The 25,749-nt window shown below is 41.3% G+C and overlaps 1 protein-coding gene across 2 annotated transcripts in view; it reads left to right on the plus strand.

Moving 5' to 3' along the window:
- Positions 1-25,749, plus strand: part of PHKA1 (phosphorylase kinase regulatory subunit alpha 1) — a 453,374-nt gene that overhangs the window by 25,158 nt on the left and 402,467 nt on the right. For both annotated transcript variants that reach the window (XM_075835632.1, XM_075835633.1), the window contains exon 2: positions 22,130-22,288. In XM_075835632.1, the coding sequence (XP_075691747.1) occupies positions 22,130-22,288 (159 nt within the window). The remainder of the gene's footprint in view (positions 1-22,129; positions 22,289-25,749) is intronic.

Below are 25,749 nucleotides of genomic sequence, written 5' to 3' on the forward strand. Positions count from 1 at the left end.
GGGAAACATCCAGAGAAGTCCAAGATAGTGTTTTTTAGACTGGCTGCCACGAGCTGAAACGAATGCAACCAAGATCGAGCGTCTGTGACTTACGGTTCAAGAGTTATTCACAGAAACATGGTTATGAACTTTGCTGCCAGCCGCGAAAGCGAAAGTAACCAAGATCGAGCGTCTATGATTTACTTGTCAATAGCTCGCCTGGGAAACATCCAGAGAAGTCAAAGACAGTGCTTCTATACTAATTGCCAGGCGCTGAGACGAATGCCGCCAAGATCGAGCGTCTATGACTTACGGTTCAAGAATTAGCCTCCGAAACAGTGGTTCTGAACATGCTGCCAATAGCTCGCCTGGGAAACATCCAGAGAAGTCCAAGACAGACATATATTTGTAATTTGTTAATATTAATAATTAGGGATGTTATCTATATCATCATATAGATATATACGTATACACACATATACTTATATAAATCTCTTCATATATTTTACATGTCTGTAAATGCTAAATACATTGATTCATTGTTAGGCTGTGTTCACACGGAGTTTTTTGCAGGAGGAAAATTCCTCCTGCAAAAACTGCTCCAGACGTTTTTTGCACAGTGGTTTGACAAAAACTTGTCAAAACACTCGTCGGTGTTTTTTTTTTTACCCTTCTGACTGATTGAAATGGGGTTTTGGAGGCGGAAACTGCCTTAAGATAGGTCATGTCGCTTCTTTTTACTGCGATGCGTTTTTTTTTGCTCACGGTAAAAAAGCTCGTCCAACTCCCATTGAAATCAATGGACGACATTTTTTTGATGAGTTTTGTGGAGCCGTTTCCACACCGAAAAACTCGTTAAAAAAACTGTGTGAACAGGGCCTTAGGGTTGTTCATACAGTGAAGGAAATAAGTATTTGATCCCTTGCTGATTTTGTAAGTTTGCCCATTGTCACTCATGAACAGTCTAGAATTTTTAGGCTAGGTTAATTTTACCAGTGAGAGATTATATATAAAAAAAACAAAACAGAAAATCACATTGTCAAAATTTATATATATTTATTTGCATTGTGCACCGAGAAATAAGTATTTGATCCCCTACCAACCATTAAGAGTTCAGCCTCCTCCAGACCAGTTACACGCTCCAAATCAACTTGGTGCCTGCGTTAAAGACAGCTGTCTTAAATGGTCACCTGTATAAAAGACTCCTGTCCACAGACTCAATCAGTCTGACTCTAACCTCTACAACATGGGCAAGACCAAAGAGCTTTCTAAGGATGTCAGGGACAAGATCATAGACCTGCACAAGGCTGGAATTGGCTACAAAACCATAAGTAAGACGCTGGGTGAGAAGGAGACAACTGTTGGTGCAAAATTAAGAAAATGGAAGACATAAAAAATGACTGTCAATCGACATCGATCTGGGGCTCCATGCAAAATCTCACCTCGTGGGGTATCCTTGATCCTCAGGAAGGTGAGCGCTCAGCCGAAAACTACACGGGGGAACTTGTTAATGATCTCAAGGCAGCTGGGACCACAGTCACCAAGAAAACAATTGGTAACACATTACGCCGTAATGGATTAAAATCCTGCAGTGCCCGCAAGGTCCCCCTGCTCAAGAAGGCCCGTCTGAAGTTTGCAAATGAACATCTGGATGATTCTGAGAGTGATTGAGAGAAGGTGCTGTGGTCAGGTGAGACTAAAATTGAGCTCTTTGGCATTAACGCAACTCGCCGTGTTTGGAGGAAGAGAAATGCTGCCTACGACCCAAAGAACACCGTCCCCACTGTCAAGCATGGAGGTGGAAACATTATGTTTTGGGGGTGTTTCTCTGCTAAGGGCACAGGACTACTTCACCGCATCAATGGGAGAATGGATGGAGCCATGTACCGTCAAATCCTGAGTGACAACCTCCTTCCCTCCACCAGGACATTAAAAATGGCTCGTGGCTGGGTCTTCCAGCACGACAATGACCTGAAAGATACAGCCAAGGCAACAAAGGAGTGGCTCAAAAAGAAGCACATTAAGGTCATGGAGTGGCCTAGCCAGTCTCCAGACCTTAATCCCATCAAAAACGTATGGAGGGAGCTGAAGATCCGAGTTGCCAAGCGACACCCTCAAAATCTTAATGATTTACAGATGATCTGCAAAGAGGAGTGGGCCAAAATTCCATCTAACATGTGTGCAAACCTCATCATTAACTACAAAAAACGTCTGACTGCTGTGCTTGCCAACAAGGGTTTTGCCACCAAGTATTAAGTCTTGTTTGCCAAAGGGATCAAATACTTCTTTCTCTGTGCACAGTGCAAATAAATATATATAATTTTGACAATGATTTTCAGTTTTTTTTTATATATATATATATATATATATATATATATATATATATATATATAATCTATCTCTCACTGGTAAAATTAACCTAGCCTAAAAATTCTAGACTGTTCATGTCTTTGACAGTGGGCAAACTTACAAAATCAGCAAGGGATCAAATACTTATTTCCTTCACTGTAAATTTATTGATCAATGGATTAGTGGACTTTTTCTTTGTTGTTTTTATTAAAACTGTTACAAAAAATAAGTAAAAAAAGAAAAATACATAAAAAAATGGCACGCAAGTTATATACCACTGAAGAGGCATTTGCTCTCTTGGATTCTGATAGTGAATGGGGTCACTTTTCGCTGTTTTGGTCCCTCCAGGGCGTTGCAAATGGGACATGGCACCGAAAACCATTATAGCAAAATTTGAGCTCCAAAACCCAAAGGGCGCTCCTTCCCTTCTGAGGGCTGTAATGTGTACAAATATAAGTTTATGACCACATATGGGGTATTGCCGTAATCAGGATAAATTTCTTTACAAATGTTGGGGTGCTTTTTTTTTCCTTTTTATTCCTTGCAAAAATTAAAAATGTCTATGTTTCTTCAGAAGAAATGTAGATTTTCATTTTCACAGACTAACGCCAATAAATTCAGCAAAAAACCTGTGGGGTTAAAATGCTCACTATACAACTGGATAAATTCCTTGAGGGGTGTAGTTTCCAAAATGGGGGTCACTTTTTGGGGGTTTCCACTGTTTAGGTACCACAAGACCTCTTCAAACCAGACAAGGAGCCTAAAATATATTGTAATAAAAAGGAGGCTTCAAAATCCACCAGGTGCTCCTTTGCTTCTGAGGCCGGTGTTCCAGTCCATTAGGACACTAGGGCCACATGTGGGATATTTCTAAATACTGCAGAATCTGGGCAATAAGTATTGAGTTGTGTTTCTCTGGTAAAACCTTCTGTGTTACAGAAATTTTTCTATTACAAATGAATTTCTGCCAAAAAAATTACACCTCTACTTTGCTTTAATTCCTGTGACATGCCTAAAGGGTTAAGAAACTTTCTGAATGCTGTTTTGAATACTTTGAGGGGTGAAGTTTTTAAAATGTGGTGATTTATGGGGAGTTTCTAATATCTAAGGCCCTCAAAGCCACAGAAATGAACTGATCCATGAAAAAATAGGTTTTGGAAATTTCTTGAAAATGTGAGAAATTGCTGCTTAAGATCTAAGGCCTCATGCACACGACCGTAGCCGTGTGCACGGCCGTGAATTTCGGGTCGGCCGGCTGCGGACTGTCAGCCGCGGGCCGCCCGCAAATCGTACGACATGCACATAGCCGCCGTCATTGTTTTCAATGAGCCCAGACCGCAGAAGATGTCCGTAATAGGACATGCCCGTTCTTTCTGCGGTGCGGGTTCCCGGGCCGTGCAAAGACTGCAAAAACTACGGTCGTGTGCATGGCCCCATAGAAAAGAATGGGGCCGCAATTCTCCCGTGGATTTTCGGGGGAATTGCGGCCGCAAAAACACGTTCGTGTGCATGGGGCCTAAGCCTTGTACGTCCTAGAAAAATAATAGGACGTTCAAAAAACTAGTAACTATTGTGTGTGGTATTAATATCTGTTTTGCAAGCAGATACATTCAAATTGAGAAAAATGAAATTTTTTGCAAATTTTCTCAATTTTGGTATTTTTCACAAATACTGAATTTATCGACCATTTTTTCACAGACGTAAAGTACAATATGTCACGAGAAAACAATCTCAGAATCGCTTGGATAGGTAAAAGCATTCCCAAGCTATTACCATATAAAGTGACACGTGTCAGATTTGAAAAAAATCTCCTGTGTCCACAAGGCCAAAACAGGCTGTGTCCTGAAGGGGTTAAAGTACCGTTTAATATACTGGGAAACTGAAAATAATTTTCTTTGCAGGTTGAAATTGGGAAAAAACTGTGATGCCTCCATTGTTTTTCAGGTTTCGTTTTTACAGCTTTCACCATGCAGTGAAAACGCTAACTTAAATTTTAGTTGTCGTCTTTACTGCATGGTGATAGCCGTAAAAATGAAATGATACCAAATTTATTAAGTTTTTTTAAAATTATTTTTTTTTACTACTTTTACAAAGTAAAACCTATTTGTTAAAAAAAATAAAAATTGTTTATGGCCGAGAGGCATCACTTTTTTTTATTTTTTGGTCGATTGAGAGGTGAGGGCTTATTTTTTGCGGGATGAGCTGTAGTTTTTATTGATGGCATTGTTTGGTACACAACTCTAGAGCTAAGGTGCCCAAAAAACCAGCTATTTATTTATTTTTGACGGCGTTCACTTATATAATGGAATATTGTTATAGTTAGGATTTTTATGGACGCAGCGATACCAATTTTGTGTGTTTTTTATTTTTTACTTTAGAAAAAAAAATGGGCAAAGGCTTTTTTTGGGCTTTAAATATTTTTTATTAAATTTTTTTCCACGAATAATAACTTTTTATTTACTTTTTGTTTTTACACGTTTTATTAGTCCCCTTAGGGGATTTGAACCAACGATCATTAGATTGCTGGTACAATGCACTGAAAAACTAATGTATTGCAGCATATTGTAATTTTTACGTGCTCCTGTAACAGCGTGACCACTGTTCCTGTCCGTGTCCGCTGTAATGCACGGCTGACACCCGCAGCATATCCCGTGGGCTCAGCGCGTGAGCGCACTCCATACATCACCCCCCCCCCCCGCACCATGACATGCTATTAAGTCGTGGTGCGCGAAGGTTTTAATGCGCAACGGATTGTGTGAAAATTGAAAATTTTCGACTGATATGCCATTTTAGTGCACAATATGTGCCCAGTTTGTGTCACTGAAGACAAATTCATAAAATATTAACTGGGTTCTACCAGGTATGGCGTTGCCATATCTGTGGATTTAAACTGTTGTGTGGGCACGTTGTAGGGCTCAGAAGAGAGGGAGTGCCATTTAGCTTTTGGAGCGCAGATTTTGCTTGGTAGTTATGGGGTTTTGCTGGTATTTCAGTTTAAAATGTGGGGGCATATGTAATCTGTGAGGAGTACATGAGGTTATAATAATGGGGTAAATAAATAATTCATAGATATCTGGCCAGTGTCTCACTGATAAATGGTGCCCGATCATATCCGCTTTTGGAACACTTTTTGCGTCGCCATATTCTGAGAGCCAGAACTTTTTTTATTTTTTTTTCTCCAGCAAAGCTGTGTGAGGGCTTATTTGTTGTTATCTGTGGTTTTCATTGATACCACGTTTGGGTACATGCTATTTTTTTCAGCACTTTTAATTACATTTTTTGCAAGCAAGGTGACCTAAAACAATCAACTCTGACAAGGTTTTTTTATTCTTTGTTTTGCAGCGTTTGCGCAATAAAATCACTTTTTTTTTTTTTTTTAATAAAATTTATTTTTTGTCAGCATATTCTGAGAGTCATAACCTTTTTTTTTTTCAGTCAGAAAAGCTGTGTAAGGGCTTGTCTTTTGCGGGACGGGTTGTAGTTTTTAATGGTACTATTTTGGCGTGCATGCAACTTTTTGATGACCTTTTACTCCATATATTGGGTGGAGTGGTGACCAAAAAAATAGTGATTCTGGCATTGTTTTTTTACTTTTTTTTTTTTTTGTGATGTTTACTCTGCTGGAAAATTAATATTATCGTTTTATAGTTTGGGTCGTTACAAACGCGGTGATACCAAATATGTGCACTTTTAAAAAAAATTATTATAGGAAAAAAAGCAGTTCTTGTTTATGTAAGTTAAAAGTTTTATTGTCCAAATAGGGGACTTGAAGACTTGCAGCTCTGATCGCTGCTGGAATACATTACACTAGGGATGTCACGATACCAGAATTTGGACTTCGATACCGATACTTTGTTTAGTATTGTGATTTCGATACCAATTCGATACTTTGCCAACAGTAATAATAATTTAAAAAAAGTTCTTCCATTTTCTGTTGTGAGCCGCATGATGTGGTGATGAATTTAACCGCCACGTGCCTCACATTAATAGTAATTAACCCCATCGTGTTTCTCAGTCATAATGGGTTCATATGTGAGGTACATGATGGGGTTAATTACTATTAATGTGCGGCACATGGAGGTTAAATTCATCACACCTTGTGCCCCACAATAAGTGATAGAAAGCAGTTTTTATTTTATTTTTTTACAGCGTACACATCATAAATGATGCAAAAAAAATTGTTGTGCAGGTTATTACGGCCGCACCAATACTGAATGTGTGTATATTTTATGTATTGAGAATTCTTTTAATGTTTATTGTAAAAAAGGTATGTGTATTTTATTTATTTAACATTACTTTGTTTTTACTTTATTTTTTAAACTTTAATGTACTTGCATATATCTATAATACAGTACATTAGCCTGTGTACTGATAGTACACGGGCAGTTGTTAGGACATACCTAAGAAATATGGTAGGACAGCCCTGGTGTCCTTCAATGGACCCTGGGCTGTCTGCCCATATATGGTATGTCCCTCAATCGCGTCACAGGAATTCCCTGTGACGTGATCCAAGGGGCATCCCCCCCCCCTTCTAATTTTCCCCTGAATGCTGCAGTCCGCTATGATCGCGGCATTCACGGGAATAACGGCGGAGATGATCTCCGCTAGCGGCGCTGCGGCTGTGTAATACAGCCATTGCCCCGCTCCTGACAGGAAGTGCGTGCACAGTCAGTATGAGGTGATGCGAGCGGCGGTTCAGGCACCAAAGACAGAACATAAGGGTGTTTTGTAGTGCGTCCGCCATGTTCTGTTTTCAGTGCTGTCGCTCATTAGTGCAGCGCTGGCTGCATCGCATCATCCGGACCCCACGACTTGTTACCAGGACTCAGGAGCGGGGCAATGTCTGTATCACACAGCCGCAGCCCCACTCTCATACATTCATGTGTTACAAAACAGCTGGTTTTTGGATTTTTTAATTTTGTTTGTTTTCTTACGGCGTTCACCGAGCAGGTCAAATAACTTTATATTGTAATAGTTCAGACTAGGGCTGGGCAATTAATCAAATTAATTTGATTAATTTGCCCTCAAGGACACTCAAAGATTCTGGTTTTTAACACAACAGAGATAAAAACATTTTAAAGGTTGTAAAGAGTTTGCAGCATCAGGAGGTGATATTTACAGAAATCAAAAGCTCTTTCAATCAAAAAAAACTCAACATGCCAAGTTACATGTTAACATAGGACCCCTTCTTTGATATCACCTTCACAATTCTTGCATCCATTGAATTTGTGAGTATTTGGACAGTTTCTGCTTGAATATCTTTGCAGGATGTCAGAATAACCTCCCAGAGCTTCTGTTTTGATGTGAACTGCCTCCCACCCTCATAGAAACTAGACCCCTCAAAGTATTCAAAACAGCATTTAGAAAGTTTTTTTAACCCTTCAGGCATTTCACAGGAATTAAAGCAAAGTGGAAGTGAAATTTGCAAATTTCATTTTTCTTGCTGAATTTCAATTTTATTAAAAAAAATTTGTGTAACACAGAAGGTTTTACCTGAGAAATACTACTAAATATGTATTGTCCAGATTCTGCAGTTTTTAGAAATGTCCCACATGTGGCTCTAGTTCGCTCGTGGACTAAAATACAAGCCCCAGAAGCAAAGAAGCACCTAGTGCATTTTGAGGCCTCTTTTTTATTAGAATATATTTTAGGCAGCATGCCAGGTTTAAAAAGGTGTTGAGGTGCCAAAACAGTAGGAATCCCCCAATAGTGACCCCATTTTGGAAACTACACCCCTCAAGGAATTAATTTATGGTTGTTGTTACCATTTTGACCACACATTTATTTCACAGCACGTATTTGAATTGGGCTGTGAAATGAGAAAAATTCCATTTTTTCCAATAAAATGCCATTTGTGATCAATTTCTTATTTTCACAAAATACCCCATTTTGTTGCCCAATTTGTCCTGAGTGCGGCAATACCCCATTTGTTGTGATAAACTGCTGTTTGGGCCCATGGGAGGGCTCAGAAGGAAAGGAGCGCTATGTGTTTGTTGGAGTCCAGATTTTGCTGGATTGGTTTTCGGGTGCCAGGTCGCATTTGCAGAGGCCCAGAGGTATCAAAGCAATAGAAACCAACCACAAATGACCCCATTTTGGAAACTACACCCCTCAAGGAATTCATTTATGGGTGTTGTGATCATTTTGACCCCATAGTTTTTTCACAGAACTTATTTGAATTGGGCTGGGAATGAATTATTTTTTTTTTTTTTCAAATAATATGTCGTTTTGGCTGAAAATTTCTTATTTTCACAAGAAACAAAATACCCCATTCTGTTGTGCAATTTGTTCTGAGTACCGCAATACCCCATTTGTGGTGAAAAACTGCCGTTTGGGCCCATGGGAGGGCTCAGAAGGAAAGGACCACCATTTGGCCTACTGGTGATTTTCTATTGCGAAGTCATGTATGCAGAAGCACCTGAGGTACCAGTACAGTTGAAACCCGCAAGAAGTGACCCCATTTTAAAAACTACACCCTTAAGGCATTCATCTAGAGGTGTAGTGAGCATTTTGACCGGAGACCTACACCCCATAAACTGTAATGTGGGTACTCCTGGGTACGGCAATACCCTACATGTGGCTGTTATCAGCTGCCTGGGCACACAGCAGGGCCCAGAGGGGAAAGACGAGGGGGGATAAGCTGTGCGGAGTGCATCAGGGTAAGTAAAACTGGGGTAGATTAAAAATCAAGGACTGTATGATACATCTTAAAACACTCTTTCATACAGAGCTCTGGTTATTCGGGACACGTGTCACATTGATATATTGTCCCCTCTTATAGCACTCTTATAGCAGACTTTGCACCTCTTTTGACTTTTTCACTTCTTGCCAGTTTGGGGAACTTCTCCTGGAAAGTGTTGCCACCCTGGTGGCCCCGCTTCCAGAAGTACTGGGTGCCCCCCCTTCTTTGTCCCTAAAGATTAGGTTCTTGATAATCACCTCTTGAAATTCCAGGAAAGTTCCCGTCTGGCCTGCACATCGACGTAGCACGTACGCAATGTACAATGCCATCTGTATGATGTGCCCGGCCAGCTTCTTATACCACACCGCATGGCGCTGTAGGGCTTCAGGATTTGATCTGACAAGTCCACCCCTCCCATGTACTTATTGTAGTCCAGGATGCAGTCTGGTTTGGGGGTGGCCTTTCCTTCATATATCCTAAACCTGTAGGTATACCCTGATGCACTCTCGCACAGCTTATACATCTTCACGCCATACCTTGCCCTCTTACCCGGCAGGTACTCGCGGAATTGAACCCTCCCTTTAAAATGTACCAGGGACTCATCAATAGAAATACACTTCTCGGGGGTGTATGCTCGGGAAAACCGGGCACTGAAACTGTCTAATAGGGGTCTCCGTTTATACAAATGGTCAAAACTGTGGTAATCTCGGGGTGGGCACGGCTCATTATCAGTATAATGTAAGAAGCGAAGTATTGCCTCATTTATTTATTTTTTTAGGTTACAGTTCAGTTCTGAAGTTGCTTTGAGGGGCCCATATATTAGAAACCCCTATCAAACACCCCATTTTAGAAACTAGACCCCTCAAAGTATTCACAACAGCATTTAGAAAGTTTATGAACCCTTTAGGTGTTTCACAGAAATTTAGAGCAAAGTAGAGGTAAAATTTACATTTATTTTTTTTTGTCAGAAAATCCTCTTTATACCATTTTTTTTATAACACAAAAGGATTTATCAGAGAAACGCAACTTAATACGTATTGCCCAGATTCTGCGGTTTTGAGAAATATCCCACATGTGGCCCTCGGGTGGTAATGGACTGAAGCATTGGCCTCCAAAGCAAAGGAGCACCTAGTGGATTTTGAGCCCTCCTTTTTATTAGGCACCATGTCTGGTTTGAAGAGGTCTTGTGGTGCCAAAACATTGGAAACCCCCCAAAAGTGACCCCAATTTGGAAACTAGACCCCTTGAGGAATCCATTGTAGTTTTCTTGGGGTGCATGCGGCTTTTTGATCAGTTTGTATTCTATTTTTAGGTGGCGTGGTGACTAAAAAACAGCAATTCTACTATTTGTTTTTTTATGAATTTTTTTTTTTTACAGCGTTCACCGTGCGCTATAAATGACATTCACTTTATTCTGCGGGGCGATACGATTACGGCGATACCAGATGTTTATAGTTTTATTTTATGTCTTATGGCGTTTGCACAATAAAATACGTTTTGTAAAAAATCATTCACTTTTTGTGTTACCTTATTCTAAGAGCCATAACGTTTTTATTTTTCAATCAATAAAGCCGTGCGAGGACTTATTTTTTGCGTAACGAACTGTAGTTTCGATCAGTACCATTTTTAGGTACATGCGACTTTTTGATCTCTTTTTATTCCATTTTTTGGGTGGTGAAGTGACCAAACAATTGTGATTGTGGTACGGTTTATTATCATTATTTTTTTTACGGCGTTCACCGTGCGGGATAAATAACAAAATAATTTTGTAGTTCAGGCCGTTACAGACGCGGCGATACCAATTATGTATAGTTTATTTGTTTTATATATTTTTATTAATAATAAATGACTGATAAGGTAAAAAGTGGGACTTTTACTTTTATTACTTTTAAAACTTTTATTTTCTTATTTTTACACATCTTTTTTTAACTTTTTTTTTACTGTTACTTTGTCCCACTAGGGTACATGAGGGCAGGAGGCCCTGATCGCTATTCTAATACACTGCACTACATGCGTAGTGCAGTGTATTAGAACTGTCAGCTACTCACTGACAGCAAGCATAGTGGGTCCTGACGTTGTCAGGACCCACTAGGCTTCCGTCTATGGCATAGCCGGACGCCATTGTTTGGTGTCCGGTTGCCATAGTCACCATCGCCGGCCACTATCATGTAGCAGGCCGGCGATGGCAGCTTAACCCCTAAAAAGCAGCGATCTCTATAGAACGCGGCTTTTAAGGGGTTAATCAGCGGGGACACAGCGATCGGTCCCCGCTGTAGGAGCTGCGACAGCTGCTGTATGAGACAGCAGCTGTCACAGCTCCTGTATGTGTCGGGAGGACGGCCGAAACGGCCGTTACTCCCGAGACGTACTATTAGGTCATGGAGCGTGAACGATACAGCTGCCATGACCTAATAGTACGTCCAGGAGCGGGAAGGGGTTAAAGGGGTTTTCCGGAAGTAAAAAATTACTTTTAATTAAACTAAACAATAAAAAACATTTAACTTTGTAATGTACTTACGTTTGATTTGCTTAATGTATCGTCGTATCCCCTCTTCCGTCACGTGACCGCTTGTCCATGTAAAATTTGCACTTCCTGTGCATACCCGTCCATTCGCGCCTAACTTCTGGTTTCCGGTTTTCACAGTGTACGGTTACGTCATAAATGACGTAACTGTACCACGTGTTTTCCCCATCTGCTTAGAGCATGCGTGGTTGACACTACCACGCATGCTCTGTTAAATGATATGGCTGCGTCTTCAGCAGCAGTGTTTCATTGCGCATGCGCAAGTTTTAATATGTGGTGTCGGTGTGCACTGTGACGGCCGTGTCTGCCGTAGCTCGCTCTGTCCTTCTCCTCCTTACAGTCCGAAGCGCATGTGAGGAGGAGGAGGAGGGTGTTTATTTGCTCACTGTAGGAGCGGAATCCCCAAGCCCAGGATTGGGGATTCCGCTCCAGGAGAAGTCACAGACTTCACTGTGTCCATATATGGACAGTGACGTCAGGGACTAATGAAACGGAATCCCCGCCGATGTGGCCGGGGATTCCGCTCCAAGAGAAGTCACAGACTTCACTGTGTCCATATATGGACAGTGACGTCAGGGACTAATGAAGCGGAATCCCCGCCGATGTGGCCGGGGATTCTGCTCCAGGAGAAGTCACAGACTTCACTGTGTCCATATATGGACACAGTGACTTCTGAAGCGGAATCACCGGCAAATTGGCCGGGGATTCCGCTCCAGGAAAAGTCACTGACTTCACTGTGTCCATATATGGACAGTGACGTCAGGTACTTCTGAAGCGGAATCCCCGCCGATGTGGCCGGGGATTCCGTTCCAGGAGAAGTACCTCACTTCACTGTTCATATATGGACAGTGAAGTGAGGGATTTCTCCAGAGCCGTCCCCTACAGGAAAGTAGGGGGGGTGGCATTACCTACAGGGGGGGGGCGCTATGTGGCATTACCTACAGGGGGGGGCGCTATGTGGCATTACCTACAGGGGGGGGGCGGCTATGTGGCATTACCTACAGGGGGGGGGGCTGTGTGGCATTACCTACAGGGGGGGCTGTGTGGCATTACCTACAGGAAGGGCTGTGTGGCATTACCTACAGGGGGGCTGTGTGGCATTGCCTACAGGGGGGCTGTGTGGCATTGCCTACAGGGGGGCTGTGTGGCATTGCCTACAGGGGGGCTGTGTGGCATTGCCTACAGGGGGGCTGTGTGGCAATACCTACAGGGGGGCTGTGTGGCATTACTTACAGGGGGCTGTGTGGCACTGCCTACAAGGGGATAGAGTGTGAATATACAAGTGTGATACAAGTGTGAATAGAGCCTAAAGGTAGTTGATGACGCGCCGTGTCTTTACACAGTCGAAAGTGCTGTCTTAGCAAAGACACGGAACGTCATCAATCACAGAACACGCCCCCTCCTCTGACTATCTCGTCGTCCACACCTTCTCATCCTTCTTCACACTTATAGTTCCCGCACTGTATGTATATATGTGTATATATACATATATCTATAATTTGGTGTATGTATATGCGGGCGCATATATATATATATATATATATTACACACAAAATTTTATATATAAAAATATATATAAATAGTGAGACACACTAAGGCCTCATGCACACGACCGTAGCCATGTGCGCGGCCGTGATCTTTGGGTCGGCCTGCCCCGGAGTGTCACCCGCGAGCCACCCGAAAATCGCGGGCCGTGCACATGGCCACGTCCATTATTTTCTATGAGCCTGGGTTCTGGGCCATACACGGACCTTGGAAACCACGGTCTTTTGCATGGGTCCATAGAAGTGAATGGGGCCGCAACTCTCTCGTGGATTTTTGGGGGAATTGCGCCCACAAAAGCACGTTAGTGTGTATGGGGCCTTACATACATTTATAGTAAATTATGTAAAAAACGTTTTATCATTGTTTGGAGTAGTGTTTGGTGTTTGCTTCACTGTAAGGCCCTGTTCACACAGTTATTTGCAGGCAGAAAATTCTGCCTCAAAATTTTGCTTGAATTTTCAGGCAGGTTTTGATCTGCCTACACGCCGTTTGCCACGATTTTCGCCCGCGGGCATTGAGCGCAACTTGCGAAAAACGCTCTCTCTGCCTCCCATAGATGTCAGAGGACTAAACGCCCGAAGATAGGGCATGTCGCTTTTTCCCTCAATGGCTGCGGGCAAAAAACGTGGCAAACGGCGTGCAGGCAGGTCAAAATCTGCCTCCAAATTCAAGACAGAATCTTGATGCAGAATTTTCTGCCAGCAAAAAAACTCAGTGTGAACAGGGCCTAATACAGGATCTATTGGAACAGATCCAGCAGCAGGTGAGGTAAATGTGCTGACTGGATTGTGTGTACCAAGATGTCTGACTTAGGTGGAGTGGGCAGACTTAGGGCATGTTCACACGGCCGTAAACTCCCGAAAAATCCGAAGCAGAACGCCTCCAAACATCTGCCTATTGATTTCAATGGGATAACGGCGTTCTGTTCCGAAGGAGTGTTTTTTGATGTGTTTTTTTACGCATAAAAAAACGACCGCGAAAAAAAGTGCAGGAAACCTCTTGACGTTTTTGGAGCCATTTTCCATAGACTGTAGTGAAAAAAGCTCCAAAAACGCAGCGAAAATCGCGCTTTGCACAAAAAACGTCTGAAAATCAGGAGCTGTTTTCTCTTGAAAACGGCTCCGTATTTTGAGACGTCTTTGCCTGTGAACATACCCTGACATTTATCAGGCTGTGGAAGGGGCGGGGGAGGGAGATGGGTGCCTGGACTTAGATCAGGGATAGATGGAGGCACAAAGGATAATGATGATTATTACTGTGTAAGGGCTTATTTAGACGAACGTGTAATACGCGCGTGATTTTCACGTGCCTCGCACGAACCTATATTAGTCTATGGGGCCGTGCAGATTGTCTGTGAGTTTCACGCAGCGTGTGTCCGCTGCGTAAAAGTCACGACATGTCCGATATTTGTGTGTTGTTCGCGCATCACGCACCCATTGAAGTCAATGGGTGCGTGAAAATCACGCGCAGCACACGGAAGCACTTCCGTGGTACGCGCGTGATTCGCGCAACAGCAGTAAAAAGTATGAATGAAAACAGAAAAGCACCACGTGCTTTTCTGTTTACAAACGGAGTGTCATAATGATGGCGGCTGCGCGAAAATCACGCAGCCATGCATCATACGCTGCTGACACACGGAGCTGTTATGTACCTTTTACGCGCACAAAACTACGCGTTTTTTTGCGCAAGCAAAAGGCACACGCTCGTGTAATCCGGCCTCAGACAGTGTGCAGGGAGGGAGCGTCTGCCTGCAATCTGTAATTAGAGCAGGGAAGCATCATGTGACCATAGAGGGGCGTGGCAGTATGCAAATAGCTGAGGTGCTTTGTAGGAAGGGGGAGGATGCAACTGTCTCCTCAGATGCAGCCGGGGATCATGGGTATAGTGGGTTACAAGACCGGAAACAGCCAGTAAGGGATGTAAACAAACGGCAAGGGATGTAAACAAACGGAAAAAGCAGCAGTGATGATGGAAATCAAACAGAAACTGGTTAGAAGTTTAATAGGGGGTATTAGGGAAGGCAAATCAAGGCTGGGGGACATTTTTTAGAATTTTTTTTTTTTTCCTGGACAACCCCTTTAAGTTTATTTTTCAATTTTAAATTAGCAGAACACCCCTGGATCAAAAGACTTCTAGCGGCCGCCTGCAGACTTAAACCCCAGATAAGGTCCCCAGTTCCTCCCTGGGACTTAAACCTTGTTCTTCAGGCTTTGATAAAACCACCCTTTGAACCCATAGACTCTATTTCCTTGAAGATGCTAACACTCAAAATGACCTTTTTATTAGCTATTACATCAGCCCGTAGAGTGAGCGAGATCCAGGCCCTCTCTGCCTTTCCTCCACATACCCTACTGCTAGATGATAGTCATCTTAAAAACCCTACCAGAATTCCTTCCTAAAGTGGTTTCACCCTTTCACCTAAACCACGGCATTGTCCTTCTCTCCTTTTGTGACTCCCCAAAGAATCAGAGGGAACAACAGTTTAACTGCCTAGATGTAAGAAGATGTCTAGTCCAGTACCTAAAGGTTACCCAAGATCTGAGATCATCACAAAACTTGTTTATCCAGTTTCAGGGTCACAACAAGTGTTCAGCAGCCAGCAAAGCTACCATAGCAAGGTGGATCAAGCAGGTAATACGGCTAGCCTACATAAATTAAAGACTCAAACCCCCAGAATTCTTCGGGGCACACTCCACTAGGGCCGTATCCACTTCATGGGCAGAAAGAGCAGATGCATCCCTAGACCAAATATGTAAGGCTGCCACATGGATTTCTCCTCACACCTTCTTTAAACACTACAGATTACAACTACATACAGCCTCTGACTTGGCCTTTGGTAGAAAGGTGCTACAAGCTGTGGTCCCACCCTAAAAATATTGTTTTCTATTATACATCTCCAGGGGTGCAGTCATAGGTGAATAGGTAAAAGATCGATTACTTACCGGTAATCTGTTTTTCAAGAACCTATGACAGCACCCCGCTGTTACCCTCCCATGTCTGTAGTAGATGACCCTCATAAACTGGATCGCTACCTTTAATTTGAGCATCCCTGTAAATATTGTACATATTAAGGTGTGAGGGACTTTCACAAAAAAAAAAAAGCTCACATATAAACTAAACTACTTCTCATCCTGAGTTCTTCCTAAAGACTGGGTGTGTGGAGAGGTGTGTCCATTTTATATCCTCAGGTTTCCTGTCCAGCGGATGGGACGTCTCTCCAGGGGTGCTGTCATAGGTTCTTGGAAAACAGATTACCGGAAAGTAATCAATCTTTTTTGGTCACCTAGGCTCTACCTAAAAATGTAATAAAAAGTGCTCAAAAAGTTGAATGTACCAAAAAATGGTACCAATAAAAACGACCGCTCGTCCCTCGATAAATAAGCCCTTATACCGCTCTATTGACTGAAAAATAAAAAAGTTGTGGCTCTTGGAACGCGGGGAGGAAAAAATTAAAAAGGAAAAGAAAAAAATGGATCAGTCCGGAAAGGGTTAATTACTTTCTAATGAAAAACCATTTATGACCACACGTGGGGTATTGCTGTACTCGGGAGAAATTGCTTTACAAATGTTGGGCAGCTTTTTTCCCCTTTATCCTTTGTGAAATTAAAAAAATTCAACATTTTAGTGGAAGAAATGTTGATATTAATTTTCACGGCCTAATTCTAATAAATCCTGCAAAAGACTTGTGGGGTCTAAATGCCCACTATATCCCTAGATAGATTCTTTAAGTGGTGTAATTTCCACTTTTGGGGGGTTTCCACTGTTTTGGCCTCTCAGTGACTTTGCAAATGTGACATGGCACCCAAAAAGCATTTCAGCTAAATTTGAGCTCCAAAACCCAAATAGCTTTCCTTCCCTTCTACGTTTTGCTGTGGGTGCAAACAGCAGTTTATTACCACATATGGCATATTTCCGTTATCGAGAGAAATTGTTTTACAAATGTTGGGGTGGTTTTTCTCCTTTATTCCTTGTAAAAATTAAAAATGGCTACCTTTTTTCAGAAAAAAAGTAGATTTTTACCTTTACAGAATAATTCCAATGAATTCAGAAAAACAACTGTGGGGTCAAAATGTTAACTTTACCCCTAGAAAAAATCCTTGAGTGTAGTTTTCAAAATGGGGTCACTTTCCGGGGGTTTCCACTATTTCGTTCCCTCCAGTGCATTTCAAATTCGACACGGCACTGAAAACTATTCCAGCAAAATCAGAATTTCAAAATCCAAATGGTGCTCCTTCCCTTCTGAGTCCTGCTGTGGGTCCAAACAGCAGTTTATTACCACATATGGGGTATTGCTATAATCGGTAGAAATTGCTTTACATGTGTTGGTGTTTTTTCTCATTTTATTCCTTGAAAAAATTAAACATTTCTACGTTTTTTTTCAGAAAAAAAGTAGATTTTCATGTTCACATACTAATTCAAATAAATTTTGCAAAAAAACTGTGGGTTCAAAATGCTAACTATACCCCTAGATAAATTCACTGAGGGGTGTAGTTTCCAAAATGAGGTCACTTTTGGGGGTCTTTATTGTTTTGGCCCCACAAGTCCTCTTCAAACCTGACATGGTACCTAAATGATATGCTAAAAAAAAAAAAAGGAGGCCCCAAAATCCACTAGGTGCTCCTTTGCTTCTGAGGCCTGTGTTTCAGTAAATTAGCACACCAGGGCCACATGTGGGATATTTCTAAAAACTACAGAATCTGGGCAATAAATAATAAGTTACATTTCTCGGGTAAAACCTTTTGTGGTATAGAAAAAAATGTATTACAAATGAATTTTGTAAAAAAAAATAAAAATGAAATTTGGAACTTTCACCTCTACTTTGCTTTCATTGCTGTGAAACGCCTAAAGGGATAAAACACTTTCTGAATGCTGTTTTGAATACTTTGAGGGGTGCAGTTTTCAAAATGGGGTGACTTATGGGTACTTTCTAATATATAAGGCCCTCAAAGCCACTTCAGAACTGAACTGGTCCTTGTAAAAATCGCCTTTTGAAATTTTCTTGAAAATATGAGAAATCGCTGCTAAAGTTCTAAGTCTTGTAACGTCCTAGAAAAATAAAAGAATGTTCAAAAAACGCTGCCAAACTAAAGTAGACATATGGGAAATGTTAACTAGTAACTATTTTGTGTGGTATTACTATCTGTTTTACAAGCAGATACATTTAAATTTAGAAAAATGCAAATTTTTGCAAATTTTCTCCAAATCTTGGTGTTTTTTTACAAATAAATATTTTCACTAACATAAAGTACAACATGTCACGAGAAAACAGTCTCAGAATCGCTTGGATAGGTAAAAGCATTCCGGAGTTATTACCACATAAAGTGACGCATGTCAGATTTGAAAAATTGGCTTCGTCCTGAAGGCCAAAACAGGCTCAGTCCTGAAGGGGTTAAATCCAATGTGCATAATAATTTGGAACACGGTGTAGTATTGAAAATGGGTACAAAGTATGAACACAAAGATTTTTCTAAACATAGTAATATGTAGAAGTTGATAATTACATAGAAAAATGCATAGCAAAGGATAAACATCTACAGTACAATCTAGGGTTGCACGATGCTTTGAAGTATCGATACTATTTAGATACCGTGCACCCTCAAACGGTTCAATTCCATTAATTCATGTATTTCGATACTAAGCGGTGTGGCCGCACAGCTTAGTATTGTAACACATGAATGTAGTCAGAGCGGGGCTGTCGCTGTGTAATACATGTGTAATACAGCCATTGCCTCGCTCATGACCACAAGAGTGTGTGCGGTCAGCATGATGTGATGCGGCCGGTGCTGCACTAATGAGCGCCGGCACTGCCTGCATCGCCGCTCATTAGTGCAGTGCCAGCCGCTTTACCTCATTCTGACCGCGCGCACTCTTGTTTTCCGGAGCAATGGCTGTAATACACAGCCGCAGCCTAGCTCAAACGGCGGAGATCGCTGATCGCCGCTGCTATTCCCTTGAATGGGGTGATCAAAGCTGACTGCAGCATTCAAGGGGAAAATGAGAAGGGGGGGGGGGATGCGCTTTGGATCGTGTCACAGGGAATCCCTGTGATGCGATCGAGGGACATGCCACATATGGGCAGACAGCCCAGTGTGCATTGAAGGACCCCAGGGCTGTCTGACTATATTTCCTGTTGTTAGGACATACCCAAGTATTCCCTAACAACCACCTGTACTATCAGTACTCAGGCTGATGAACTGGTCTAATATATATATATATATATATATATATATCTATCCCAGTAGATTAAAATGTAAAAAAAATACACACATTTTTTACAATAAACATTTCTACACATAAAATATGGACATACGTCGCAACCGTAATAACAAATTTATAGCGTAATAAAATTACGTAATATTTAAAAAAACAAAAACTGCTTTCTTTTATTAATGTGAGGTATTTACGAATTTTGAACCTCCATGTGCCTCACATTATTAGTAATTAACCCTATCGTGTACCTCATACATTAACCCAATGTTGTCCATTATGACTGAGGAACAAGATGGGGTTAATTACTATTAAAATTAGGCACATGGAGGTTCAAAATTCATCACACCACGTGACTCACAAAAGAAATTTTTTTTTTTTTTTTTTTTATCTTTGGCAAAGTATCGTTTTGGTATAGAGTAATCGCAATACTACAATAAAGTCCATATTCTGGTATCGTGACATCCCTAGTACAATCAAGAAATTATCGTAGTTGTTGATACTGACCCGTAGTGCAATATTACAAGGGACATACACGTATTGGCGTCCACCCGATCAATTTTTTTTTTATAACTGGAAAGCCCCTTCAGCTATCATAGAAAAAATAACAACTTCAATTAATACCATGCAGTAATGGTTTCTGAGTAACGGGCAGGGATTCCAATGATGAACTTTACTTCTCAAAGATACATGAGAAGATCATAGTAGTGAAGTCTTGACACTGACTGCCAGAACTTAAGGGCACGATAGAGTTCTGAAACTGAAGGGCCTCAATATGGTGCTTAAACCTCTTTGACCTTGCTCAGAGATTTCTGTTATAGGAAATCTGACACAACTATCTACGTAGGCTGCCACTGACTGGAATAGAACTTTGCTTGGATGTTGATATTCAGTAACAAAAATATCTGAGCAGGGTCAAAAGGTTTTATAAGTGCCTTATTGAATCTGCAATCATTGATATTCACAATGTGATCATGTACCTTTGACATGTCAGGAGATCAGTTTAACTGGAGATTTTGACTGGATTTCTAATATTATTGGAGCTTTGCAGAAAAGGCTACAGGATTTCACGCTCTCTCAGAAGCACTTTTGAGCCAGGATCCCATGCTTAATTGAATGCAGTTTTCAAATTTTTATTTTTTTATTTTTTTTCCGCCAAAGCCGGAAGTGGATCCAAAAGGAAGTAAAAGTAGAAAGAAAAGACTGATGCACCTCCTTATTTTGTGTCTACTTTGGCACCAAAAGTGCATCAAAAACTGCACAAACTCTGTGTGTGTGACCCTGGCCTTAAGAATCTGAGTGAATAAAGCGAAACATTCAATAGGACAAAGACCGTCGTCATAAATAATGGGGCACGTTTATCTCACAAAATGCACCAGAAAGGTGGTGTAATCTCCATTAGAAATATGCCCTAACAGACAGGCACCATAATTATGAAAGATATCTGCAGTTAAGGAAAATATGCCTCAAAATTATATGGCAAAACTTCTTATGGACTAGAAGAAATTTTTTGAACAAAATGCTGTCGTAGATATTCGACAGCCATGAGGTGTCATAAGGAAGGGAAACAAATCTAGTATGCCATGAGTTCTGCCAAGTGCAACATAATAATTGGTGCAGTTTGGGCCAACAAAAAGGAGTCATTGATAAATGTGACACCTGTGCATATGCCATAAATACCTCTTTAAAGCGACCCTTTCATCTACGGACAAAATTATAAATGTGATAGGGTATATGGAGTAATATTACCTGGTGACCTCCAGTTGCCCCCCTATGACGTGGATCTGCCGTTTTAGGTTCCCCGCCGTATTGGCTCAAAATGGCCACAACGCTTCTCAGAGTCGAAGATACTCCCTTTGTTCACGAATTGAACAGAACTCCTCATGTGAGCAGCTCTGGCCAATCCGAGAATAGTGGGAGTGGCTCAGACTCGTAGTCTAAGAAGCGATTCGGCCATTTTGGGACCACACAGAGGGGACCCTAAAACGGAGGATCCACGGCTGAGGGGCACAACTAGAGGGCACCAAGTAATATTATTCCATATGCCCCCATCATATTTAAAATGTTTGTCCCGGGACCGGAGGGTCGCTTTAACTTCAGCACAGATTTTACAAAGTAAAAGCCTTGTTTATCTGTGGACAACATAGGCGGTATAAATGCTTGTTTATTATTCTAATGTACAGTCTGTTTCCTTCATGTTTCTAGGTTTATTTTTTTCTTTGATTGTTCAGTCCGTAAGTCCTTGGATTTATATTCTGTAATATTAGCAGAAGCGGATGAGACAGGCCTGTGACTCATAATATCCACCACAGGCAGTGGTTTAGTGCCTTGGTTGGCACAGTTTGATGTCTACTGGCCAGACGCAGCTTGGCATCCAACACACGGAGGGCTGTTTCTTATTAAAGCTTCTAATGTATTACAAATCACTTGACAAGCAAGATTTCAAGTGATAAACTGCATCTGTGGTGATGGAATTAATGGATGTTTTTAAAACCCTAACCTCTATATGTATTATTACAATGGTGTAAAATGCTTGGAACCTCTGTATGCCCAGTTAGTTACAGTATACCAGGGAAGCGCAACCCCTTTTTTTTTTTTTTAAGATCGGCCCTAAAAAAATAAACTCTTGTTTATTTGAAAGGTCTTCAGGTTGATCAGATCAGAAGGCCCTGTTTGCTACAACTGGAACAATTATTCTTTCTATCCAGGTCCAGTATTGCTGTCCATAAATGACCGACCCATACCAGTGCCCCAATAACTGGCTGTCTGAATAGGACCATAATCCTTTAGTGGAAACCAGCCTAGCTTGCATATAAGCTTACTCTCTTAATAACTTTTTTCAGAATCCAGTGACTGGCCTATTGCCTGCAAGTTGTGAACACAAAGATGCCTGGGTGCGTGACAATGTCTATACAATTCTTGCTGTGTGGGGACTGAGTCTCGCTTACAGGAAAAATGCAGATCGTGATGAAGACAAGGCAAAGGCATATGAATTGGAACAGGTAAGATATAACGTGATCCTTTAAAATGCTTTAGTCCTTTTCTTTATGCCATTAACGACTAGTGGTCTTTTTACGTCGGCCGTTCAAGGTAGTTCTTCTGAAGCGTCGTCGCCTTTTCACATCGGCACTTCAGAAGAACTTTGGCGGGCAATGTTTGCTCTGCCTCTGAAGACAAGGCTGTTAGCAACAGCCTTAGGCTTCAGAGCAATGATCTGAAACCAATAGCAGTGGTCTCCGGTCATGTGATCACTGTGAGAACCGTCACAGTGATCACAAAAGATAAAAAAAAAATTCCTCCCTAATGTATAAACTTCATATGGTTAATATGTTAGAGTTAATATGCGTCTATTCTAGGGTTAGGCAGTTTTTTTGTGTAGTGTACGTGTGAGACGTCTGGTTTGTTTTTTTTGTGTAAAAAAAACAAAACTGTTTTATAGTTGGTCTACGTGTTTGTGCGATGTCCATTGTTTTGTGAAGTGTGATTGTGTGACGCCCATGTATTTTTGTTTGTAAAAAAAATAAAATAATAAATTAGAATATGTCGTACGTTCGTGTGCAACTTTAGAATGGCCTATAGGAGGTTCACGGTGGCAGAGGCATACGCCATGTTACTTTCTTACTCTGCTGAAGGCGATACAGAAACTGCTTCCGAGGTAGAAATGTGAACCAGTGATCTCGACGACAGTAATACGCTTTCTGGAAATGCAAGTGTCGCTGCAGAGTCCACAAGCACAGGGCATGTCGCAGAAGTACCACAAAACACGGCCCACTCTATTCCCCCAGAATATTTGGAGTGGTCATCCACAAAAACATTTTCCCCTAAGATCCCAGAATTTATTGCCACACTAGGGATAAATATTAACCCTTTATGACCAAGTCATTGATACCCCTGTGTCCAGGTCAAATTTTCAATTTTTGATATGCACTTCTTTAAACGATAATACATTTGGAACTGCTTTAACCCCTTAAGGACGCAACCACTTTTGGACCATATGACACAGCCTCATTTTTTAAATCTGACGTGTCACTTTATGTGGTAATAACTCCGTAATGCTTTTACCTATCCAAGTGATTCTGAGCTTGTTTTTTCGTGACATATTGTACTTTTGTTAGTGAAAAAATTTGGTCGATAAATTCAATATTTATTTGTGAAAAACACCAAAATGTAGAGAAAATGTGCAAAAATTTGCATTTTTCTAAATTCAAATGTATCTGCTTGTAAGACAGATAGTAATACCACGCAAAATAGTGACAAGTTAAAGAGGCTCTGTCACCAGATTTTGCAACCCCTATCTCCTATTGCAGCAGATCGGCGCTGCAATGTAGATAAGAGTAACGTTTTTATTTTAAAAAAACGAACATTTTTGGGGAAGTTATGACCATTTTAGTATTTATGCAAATGAGGCTTGCAAAAGTCCAACTGGGCGTGTATTATGTGCGTACATCTGGGCGTTTTTACTTCTTTTACTAGCTAGGCGTTGTGAATGGGAGTGTATGATGCTGACGAATCAGCATCATCCACTTCTGTTCGTTAACACCCAGCTTCTGGCAGTTCAGACAAACAGCGTGTGTAGCTACATCGACTTACCTGCAAACGCCGATGCTGCTGCAGAATCAACTGTAGCCTCTGGTGCCGATGTGTCCTCGCTCGTCCGACACGATGCAGGACCTGGGGCAGGAAGTGAGTGACGTCACAGCGTGATCTCTCGAACACGCTGTGTGTCTGAACTGCCCGAAGCTGGGTGTTAACGAACAGAAGTGGATGATGCTGATTCGTCAGCATCATACACTCCCATTCACAACGCCCAGCTAGTAAAAGAAGTAAAAACGCCCCGATGTACGCATACAATACACGCCCAGTTGTACTTTTACTTTAAACGCGCCCAGTTGTATTTTAGCAAGCCTCATTTGCATAAATACTAAAATGGTCATAACTTCCCCAAAAATGCTCGTTTTAAAAAAATAAAAACGTTACTCTTATCTACATTGCAGCGCCGATCTGCTGCAATAGGAGATAGGGGTTGCAAAATCTGGTGACAGAGCCTCTAACATTTCCCATATGTCTACTTTGTTTGCATCATTTTTTGAACATCCTTTTCTAGGACGTTACAAGGCTTATAAGTTTAGCAGCAATTTCTCATATTTTCAAGAAAACTTGAAAAGGCAATTTTTTTTTAGGGAACAGTTCAGTTCTGAAGTAGCTTTGAGGGCCTTATATATTAGGAACCCCCACAAAACACCCCATTTTAAAAACTGCACCCCTTAAAACCGCATTTAGAAAGTTTCTTAACCCTTTATGTGTGTCACAGGAATTAAAGCAAAGTGGAAGGGAAATTTGCAAATTTAATTTTTTTTTGCAGAAATTCCATTTTAACCCCTTCCCGCTCCTGAACGTACTATTAGGTCATGGTAACCTTAGCGTTCGCGCTCCATGACCTAATAGTACGTCTCGGGAGTAATGGCCATTTCGGCCGTCCTCCCGACACAGGAGCTGTGACAGCTGCTGTCTCGTACAGCAGCTGTCACAGCTGCTACAGCGGGGACCTATCGCTGTGTCCCCGCTGATTGACCCCTAAAAAGCAGTGTTCAATAGCGATCACGGCTTTTTAGGGGTTAAGCTGCCATCGCCGGCCTGCTATACGATAGCGGCCGGCGATGGTTACTATGGCAACCAGACACCAAACAATGGCGTCCGGCTATGCCATAGACGGAAGCCTAGTGGGTCCTGACAACGTCAGGACCCACTATGCTTGCTGTCAGTGAGTAGCTGACAGTTCTAATACACTGCACTACGCATGTAGTGCAGTGTATTAGAATAGCGATCAGGGCCTCCTGCCCTCAAGTCCCCTAGTGGGACAAAGTAATAAAGTAAAAGAAAAGTTAAAAAAAGATGTGTACAAATAAGAAAATAAAAAATGTAAAAGTAATAAAAGTAAAAATCCCCCCTTTTCCCTTATCAGTCCTTTATTATTAATAAAAATATATAAACAAACAAATAAAATATACATAATTGGCATCGCCGCGTCCGTAACAGCCTGGACTACAAAATTATTTCGTTATTTATCCCGCGCGGTGAACGCCGTAAAAGAAAATAATAAACCGTACCAGAATCACAATTGTTTGGTCACTTCACCTCCCAAAAAATGGAATAAAAAGAGATCAAAAAGTCGCATGTACCTAAAAATGGTACTGATCAAAACTACAGTTTGTTACGCAAAAAATAAGTGCTCACACGGCTTTATTGATGGAAAAATAAAAAAGTTCTGGCGCTTAGAATAAGGTAACACAAAAAGTAAATGATTTTTTACAAAACGTATTTTATTGTGCAAACGCCATAAGACATAAAAAAAAACTATAAACATAGGGTATCGACATAATCGTATCGCCCCGCAGAATAAAGTGAATGTCATTTATAGCGCACGGTGAACGCTGTAAAAAAAATAAAATAAACAAATCAATAG

The sequence above is a fragment of the Rhinoderma darwinii genome, chromosome 8 (assembly GCF_050947455.1).
Source record: "Rhinoderma darwinii isolate aRhiDar2 chromosome 8, aRhiDar2.hap1, whole genome shotgun sequence".
NCBI classification, from domain to species: domain Eukaryota; kingdom Metazoa; phylum Chordata; class Amphibia; order Anura; family Rhinodermatidae; genus Rhinoderma; species Rhinoderma darwinii.